The sequence below is a fragment of the Piliocolobus tephrosceles genome, chromosome 8 (genome assembly GCF_002776525.5).
Source record: "Piliocolobus tephrosceles isolate RC106 chromosome 8, ASM277652v3, whole genome shotgun sequence".
NCBI lineage: Eukaryota > Metazoa > Chordata > Mammalia > Primates > Cercopithecidae > Piliocolobus > Piliocolobus tephrosceles.
Window position 1 is genome coordinate 124,071,381 of NC_045441.1, and position 8,887 is coordinate 124,080,267.

Consider the following 8,887-nt stretch of genomic DNA (forward strand, 5'->3'; position numbering starts at 1 on the left):
TGAGTCAATTAAACCTCTTTCCTTTATAAGTTACCCAGTCTCGGGCAGTTCTTTATAGCAGTGTGAAATGGACTAATACACTCTAGTAGCTGTGTATCCTAGAAAAGGAGCTCCAAATGGAGAATGATTGCCTATAAACTTTAAGCTGTACTGAGCGAGAAAAGTCAGAAGAGACAGTTGGAGATGATCAGTTGTTCAGGTCGCTCCACTGAGAAATCAAAGATGAAGAGAGGTTACATGTGATGTGGCCTATGTGGCAAATCTAGTTCATGTCAGAGCTAACAGCCAGCAATATCCAGCCATGAAGCCCAGTGGGTAGGTGAAAGGTACCAAAGATGGTAACTTCTCAAAATAGTGGGAAATTAAGGACTTAATTAAGTGGGAAATTAATGGACTTATATTCCATTAAGGGGACAGAGGAGTTTTGCTTTTAGGATAGGTGTATAAGTTCGTTTTCACACTGCTATAAAGAACTGCCTGAGATGGGTAATTTATAAAGAAAAGAGGTGTAATTGACTCACAGTTCTGCATGGCTGGGGAGGCCTCAGGAAACTTACAATCATGGAGGAAGGGGAAGCAGGCACCTTCTTTACAAAGGGGCAGAAGAGAGAAGAGTGAGGGAAGCAGGAACTTGCCAGACACTTATAAAAGACATCAGATCTTGTGAGAATTCACTCACTGTCATGAGCACAGCATGAGGGAACCACCCCCATGATCCAATCAGCTCCCACCACATTCCTGCTTCAACACCTGACACCTGGGGATTACAATGCAAGATGAGATTTGAGTAGGGACACAAAGCCTAACCCTATCAATTGGGATATCCCATATGGAGTTTTGTGCCTCTTGCTTGTCTTGGAAGAAGGCGGCCCCAAGTAATAGTCATGACCTCATGGCTGATCCAGAGATGTAAAAAAGCAAATTGAGACTTCCTGTTTTGATTAGTTTGGGAAGCAGTTATTAAGGATTGATTCTCCCTGTTGTGGTTAAAGCTGTCTACCAAGAAATAAGCCAAATGAATATTAGGCCAAGAATCTGAAGGGTGAAGCCAAACCACTGGGAAGGGCTTTCTACTGCAACTACAATGTGATTGAATTAGAAAGGAACATTCGAACCATGTCATGTTGTCACCTCAAATTCAACAAGTCTAAAATTGAACTCATCTTTCCTCACGAAGCGACTCCTTAACTGAACTTTCCTAACAACAGGAAGACACTGCAGTGCAGAATGCTTTGCCACGACATATCTGTCTATTATTTCATTTGGTTATCACACATAAGAAAATTTAACTCTAAAATTTAACTTTAAAAGATTAATCAAAGGGCTGCAGATTAGTAAGAGACCAATTCTAAAACCCAAGTTTTCCGAATCCTAATCTAGTCATCCATTATCAACTATATCACACTGCCCCCCCCTCCATATTTGTGAAGTAAACCAGCCCATTTTATAGAATTACTAAGTGACACTTTATTTGTATTGGCTTTTGAGGATTGCACATGAGCAGATTTTGGTAAACATGAAGTCAGATTTTCTCAAGTAGCAAAGAAGAAACCAACCAACCTTTGGAATCATTAATCCTGTTTTTTTATGAGATACCTCAGTGAAAAAAACATTCATAACATTCTTATTATTGAAGTCAAAAGATGACACAGATGAAATAAAGCACTGACTCTAAGCCTAAAAATGCCTAGTTTATAACTCTAACATGAGCAAACCATCATCAGTTATATTAGGTTAATATATGGTATAAGTGGTATGGTTCTGTTTTGTTTTAATTTGCAAATTATTTTGGCTTTGCAATGATGTAAGAATTATAAGCATGTTCTAGAGAAGTACCATACAACATTGTACCTATAGTTAACAATTTGGTTAATAATTTTTACAATTTTAAAGTGTATTGTACACTTTAAAATATGCCAACAGGGTGGATTTCATGTTAAGTGTTCTTACCACAATTTTAAAAAGAATTATTAACATGAAATGTTTACATATCTGGATTTCTATTTTGTAGATATGTAAGTAACATTGTAATAAAAACACTGTAACTCTCCAGTACAAAAAGCAGCTTGCTACACAATGCAGCCCCACACCCATACCCAACCCATTGGGTTGGTCAGCACCCATCCTTTCTTGGCACTCTGTATCTCAGTACACATTCTACCTTCAAAAATAGCTAAGTCAAACATGTTCAAAATAGCTATTTCCTCTTGAGTTTGAGCATCTGCAGTTCCCCAGCCCCAATTCTTTATTTGGAAATAAGTATTAGGAGAAACATATCTAGCATAGTGATATTGATTTGTAATTTCCTCAAATAGACATTCACTTTAGATGACTACAAAAGCTAAATAGAGTTCAGGAGCTCGAGACCAGCCTGGGCAACATAGTGAAACCCCATCTCTTAAAAAAAAAAAAATACTAAAGTTAGCTGGGTGTGGTAGTGTGCACCTGTAGTCCCAGCTACTCAGGAGGCTAAGGTGGGAGAATTGCTTGAGCCTGGGAGGTCAAGGCTGTAGTGAGCTGTGATCACATTACTGCATTCTGGCCTGGGTGACAGAGTTAGACTCTGTCTAAAAAAAAAAAAAGAGCTAAGTAATATATACACATGTGAAGTCCTCTGTGTCTCTTCTGCCTTCCTCAGCCCATCGACATCTATCTAAATACACACCTGCGGGCCATTGTGATGTGCCCAGCATGGCGGTGGTATGATACCAAGGCATGTTTTAGAGCAAAAGAGGGGGGCCTTAAAGGCAGCTGCCACCCCTTCAAAATGCACTGACTCTGAAGCATCCTACCAATTGTCACTAACACCTTCTCTCTCCAGTGAAAAGGAACTGGAGGGAAAAACAAAATCCAAGCAAAGAAGATATCCTACTCCCAATTTTAATAATACTTATTATTGAATATAATATTTAATTTTAATAATATTTATTATTTAATATTTATTATAATATTATAATGTTTATTATAATTATTAAATAAATTTAATAATTTTGGCTTATTAGCACCAGTCTCAGTTTGGTAGTGTAACTTGATTCTTTTCTGATCTTCGTGACAGTGTCTACACAAATAACTCATGCAACATGCTATATCTTTTGAAGTAAGTGTTTTGATTATTTTTGGTTCAATACTTGGGGTCCCTTCTTCTAAATCTTACATGCTGGTAATCAGCTTTGTAAAGAATTCCTAACCCAAGGCCAGGCCCGGTGGCTTATGCCTGTAATCCCAGTACTTTAGGAGGCCGAGGCAAGCGGATCATGAGGTCAGGAGTTCAAGACCAGCCTGGCCAGTTTGGTGAAACGCCATCTCTACTAAAACACAAAAATTAGCTGGGCATGGTGGCGCGTGCCTGTAATCCCAGCTACTTGGGAGGCTGAGGTAGGAGAATCACTTGACCCCAGGAGGCGGAGGTTACAGTGAGCTGAGATCGTGCTGCTGCACTCCAGCCCGGGTGACAGTGCGAGACTCCGTCTTAAAAAAAACAAAAAACAAAAAACGGCTAGCCCACAGTTTCCAAAGGAACTTGTTTTTGTGTAGAATGTTTTAGTTTAAGTTGTTTTTTGGTAATTGTAAATTATCTTCTGTAGCTATTGGATTAATGCACTTCACATAGTTAAAAGTTTGAAAGCTAGTTGACTAGGTCTCTAAACTTAAGGAACTGAACCATCCTTTTAGACATATGTGGTTCATTAAGCAGTTAAGTTCAGAAGAGGGCTCAGGGCTGTTCCTGCCAAGAAGTTGGTGGAGACATTTGGCAAGTGGCATGCTCAAGAGGTTGTCTTTGTAATGTTGTAGAATCGCCTACCAGAGGAATGATGATGATGAAGAGGAGGCAGCTCGGGAACGGCGCCGCCGAGCCCGACAGGAACGGCTGCGGCAGAAGCAGGAGGAAGAATCCTTGGGACAGGTGACCGACCAGGTGGAGGTGAATGCCCAGAACAGGTACTCTCCTCTTTGGGACGGGGAATTTCTAACTAACGTGTTAGCCTGTCTGTTGAATGGAATTTGTCAAGCAAAGCATTCCTTTCTCAGCCCAACTCAACCCTTTTTCAGTCTAACTTGTTGAATTATTTGCAGTTATTTTAGGCAACTAATCTGATTAGATAGGCAGTTTGATTTAGACATTAGGACACAATATTCTATTTCTCTCCACCCCGTTCCCATCTCATAAACATACCCCACTTGAAGGCTTTTATTTCATTTTACAATCTAGCATTTGTTTAATAACTATGGTGTGCTATATCTTGTGTGTATATATATATAGATATATGTGTGTGTATATATATATATTTTTCTGTTTAATTCTTTTTTTACATTTCAATAGCTTTTTGGAAACAGGTGGGATTTTGGTTACATGGATAAGTTCTTTAATGGTGATTTCTGATATTTTAATGCACTCATCACCCGAGCAGTGTACACCATACCCAATGTGTAGTATTTTATTCCTCACACCCCTACCTTTCTCCCTGAGTCCCCAGTGTCCATTATATCACTTTTGAACCTTTGCATCCTCATAGCTTAGCTCCCACTTATAAGTGAGAATGTATGATATTTGGTTTTCCATTCCTGAGTTACTTCACTTAAAATAATGGTCTCCAACTCCATCCAGGTTGCCATGAATTCCATTATTGTGTTCCTTTCTATGGCTGAATAGTATTCCATGGTGTGTGTGTGTGTGTGTGTATGGTAAGTAGCTTCTAACTGGGGAGTAGGTATAGCAAAGGGGAAATAGGTATAATTTCTGGGGTTCACTGACTTTGCTCCCAATTTGACCAGATATATATATGTATGTATATATATACAACACATTTTCTTTACCCACTCATTGGTTGATGGGCATTTAAGCTGCTTCCATATTTTTGCAATTGCAAATTGTGCTTCTATAAACATGCGTGTGCGAGTATATTTTGCATATAATGACTTCTTTTCCCCTGGGTAGATACCCAGTAGTGGGACTGCTGGATCAAATGTTAGTTCTACTTTTAGTTCTTTAAGGAATCTATACTGTTTTCTGGTGGGTTATTTCTTTAAATAAGAAAAAGTATTTACATTTATTCTGTAGGGTATTGCTATCCATTGTGAACTGAAGATATGTTAGTATAGTAGAGTTCTCCGTGCCTACCATTAATAGATAACACATGAAGTTTTAAAGTGGGCATGAATTGCAGATGTCTTCTTTTTTCCAGGATACAGCCTGAATCAATAGTCTCTGATCATTATAATATTCAACAAGATACAGAATTCTGCTTAATTTAATGTGATTATTCAAATACAATGAGTTTGCTATTACATATTTTCTCATTCAGGCCCTGGTAGAAATCAGGGAAGTTGAGAATGCCTAATAGGTTCAACTTCTTCAAAGAGGGCTTTTGCAGCAGAAATAAGGTCACATGGTTCATTATGCTAATGGTTAGTATATGTCATTTATATGCCCCAAGGTCTAAAAAAGATGAGGATATTTGAGGAGGAAAATGGAGAAAATCATTTTAATTTAAAACCATGGACTGATTATAATGGTTACACTATATAAGATCTCACATGTGGTTTTGGTTTTAGTTTGTTTTACTTTGTTTAATTCAGTCTGTTTAGAAAATTCTAAAGGGAATGGGTCCTGGCCTCCTTAACCCAAGTTTGGGAGGCTGTATTAGAAGGTTTCTGAAAGCAGTCTTGAAAATGTTGGCCGGTAGCACAGATATTGGTTACCCTTTCCCTCGGTAAGTAGCTTCTAATTGGGGAGTAGGTATAGCAAAGGGGAAATAGGTATAATTTCTGGGGTTCACTAACTGACTTTGACTCCCAATTTGACCTTTCACTAACTGTATTTCTTCAGTTAAATGGAAATAAAAATTATACCTTTCTCCTAAAAATGCTGCTAAACTTAAACTATGTAACAATGCATGTAAAATGCAGAGTGTCTTACACATAGTAAGCACTCAATAAATTTTCACTGTTACCAGATTCTTGACACGGGAGGGCAACATAGTTATTCACTGCCTTTTCTATTTTCAGGCTGAGAGAGAAATAATAGAATGAGTTTTAAAAATGGCATTTTGATGCCTTTCCTGAATCTTGTTATTAATGAGTGGTCAACAGGAGCTTAAAAAGTTACTGCTGGTCTGTAGTTTTCTTGCTTTTAAAATCTTGCTTTTCCTTGTGCTTCTCTTCTCATATTTGGCTATTATTCATTATTTCATGCTATTGATCGAATTCAAATTCTTTTTTTTTTTAGAAAATCATATTGAGGTTTGAGAATGTGTGATTTATCTCTGACATGTTAGTTAGCCACAAGAAGAATAAGTCTTCTTGGGGCTAAACCACTCTAACTGGCATTTGATATCTACTGGTGATTGTGGTCATGATTTATAAATAGGCAAAGAAATGTTCAATACAGTTTGTTGGTTTCTTAGCATAAGAGTACTGTAATCTGGCTAGCACTTTGGAATTTTGGTGCCTTTTTAAAATTATTAGAATTCAATTGATCCAAATGCTCTCTCTATAGGCTTCCCCTTCAATTATAAATTTTTTACATTTGTAGGGACATTTAATCCTTATATGTCTAATTTCCTGGAGGCAGTATCCTGAAGCAAAAGTAAAGGCCAAGAAAGTTTTAAAGCTAGTTTTTACTATGCCAGTTTTCGTTGTTAAATATGAAATGTGTTTTTCCAAAATTAAGTGAATTTGAACTTCGAAAGGGCCAAGTTTGGTCTGAACGATGACATTTGATGGAGTTTCTAAACATTGAAAGACAAATTCTTCCAACTCTGGTCACAGTTCTGGTATCACATGACTGGTTGTTTCCTGCAAGTAGAAACCAACACCCTGGCTTGGACAGTGTCCAGCATCCTGCAATAGTGAGGGAGGTGATGGACAACAGTTCAACTTTTGGAGATTTTTTTTCGTTTTTAAAATAAATGTCAAATTTAACTGCCCTTTTTCCACTGTAGAAAAGATGGATAAGAAATCTTTTATTCATGGAAATCTTGACAAAGAAGGTAGATTGTGTATACATTAGTTAGGGTAATGCTGGCTGCTATAAAGATTAGTACCTCCAAATTTTAAGTTTAGTGCAGTAACACTTACCATTATGCATATTTCCGCCTAGTTGGTGGAACCAGCCACCTGTCTTCTTTTCTCTTGTGATTCTCAATCCCTAGGGCTTGGCGCTTACTGATCTACCAACAGACAGAGATAGAGAAGACAGGGAGTGCACCTCTGTTTGTTCATCGCCTTGGTTGGGTACTTTGTTTACATTTCATTGGCAGTTATTGGTCACCTGGCCCCGCCTAGATGCAAAGAAAGGAGATGGTGCAAATTTAATCCTTGAGTGGTGATCACTCCCCCCGACTATGGAAGGAGGAGCAGGAATTGTAAGGGACACTTAGATGTCTCTTCCATTGGGGTCATTGGCATGAGTGTGGAATCTCAACACTGTAATGTATATTTTCTTCCTCTCAAAGTACCCTGGGAGCCTCCAATCCAGATCAGGAATTCTAGATGACTTGGTGACATGTGAGAATACTACATGACATCGAAGGAATTCACCTATTATTTCAGTTTGATCCTTAAGTTTGAATTCCCCAAGTAGCAAGTCCAGAAGCAAAGATTTGACTGCAAGTCGTTTATTTGTAAGGTGATGCTAGGAATCGCTGGTGGGGGTGTGGGAAGGTGAGACAGAAAAGGGAAGGCCACCAAATAAAGGTTGCATGACCAAGCACATCACCACTGGGTATCTGGAGCTTCACTCCACGGGGAAACTCTGAGGTCCAGTGTGGAACACACACCTCGGAGTTTTCCAACTCAAAAAGTGAGGGATGCTGAGGTATCTAAACACTAAGGCTCATCAATTTTTGTTTGAAAACTGCTCCCAGGGGACATTAATACCTAAAGCACTTCTGGCATGTGGAGTAGACTCCAGTACCAGAGAAAGGCTTGCACATGCTGTCAGCTGAAAGCCAGGCAGGCATGTACTAAAATGGTAACGTACTGGGGACATGGTGGGGCTTGGCACTACTGGCATCTGCTGTAGTCCTGGGTGGCACAGGCTGTATGAATGCTGCTGACTGATGAATGAGCAAGCTGTCTTTGGTGTTGTTCTTTCTGTTGTACAGTGTGCCTGACGAGGAGGCCAAGACAACCACCACAAACACTCAGGTGGAAGGGGATGATGAGGCCGCGTTCCTGGAGCGCCTGGCTCGGCGAGAGGAAAGACGCCAAAAACGCCTTCAAGAGGCTCTGGAGCGGCAGAAGGAGTTTGACCCAACAGTAACAGATGCAAGTCTGTCACTCCCAAGCAAAAGAATGCAAAATGACACAGCAGAAAACGAAACTGCCGAGAAGGAAGAAAAACGTGAAAGTCGCCAGGAAAGATATGAGATAGAGGAAACAGAAACAGTCACCAAGTCCTACCAGAAGAATGATTGGAGGGATGCTGAAGAAAACAAGAAAGAAGACAAGGAAAAGGAGGAGGAGGAAGAAGAGAAGCCAAAGCGAGGGAGCATTGGAGAAAATCAGGTAGAGGTGATGGTGGAAAAGAAAACAACTGAAAGCCAGGAGGAAACAGTGGTAATGTCATTAAAAAATGGGCAAATCAGTTCCGAAGAGCCTAAACAAGAGGAGGAGAGGGAACAAGGTTCAGATGAGATTCCCCATCATGAAAAGATGGAAGAGGAAGACAAGGAAAGAGCTGAGGCAGAGAGGGTAAGGTTGGAAGCAGAAGAAAGAGAAAGAATTAAAGCCGAGCAAGACAAAAAGTTAGCAGATGAACGAGCAAGAATTGAAGCAGAAGAAAAAGCAGCTGCCCAAGAAAGAGAAAGGAGAGAAGCAGAGGAGAGGGAAAGGATGAGGGAGGAAGAGAAAAGGGCAGCAGAGGAGAGGCAGAGGATAAAGGAGG

At 39.6% G+C, this 8,887-nt stretch overlaps 1 protein-coding gene across 1 annotated transcript in view; it reads left to right on the plus strand.

Annotated features, from left to right (window-relative positions):
* Nucleotides 1–8,887, plus strand: part of CALD1 (caldesmon 1) — a 192,778-nt gene that overhangs the window by 150,245 nt on the left and 33,646 nt on the right. Inside the window, 3 exon segments of the mRNA XM_023190088.2 lie at nucleotides 3,793–3,939; nucleotides 8,106–8,884; nucleotide 8,887. The exon segment at nucleotide 8,887 is cut by the window's right edge and continues 253 nt beyond it. Of these exon segments, the coding sequence (XP_023045856.2) occupies nucleotides 3,793–3,939; nucleotides 8,106–8,884; nucleotide 8,887 (927 nt within the window).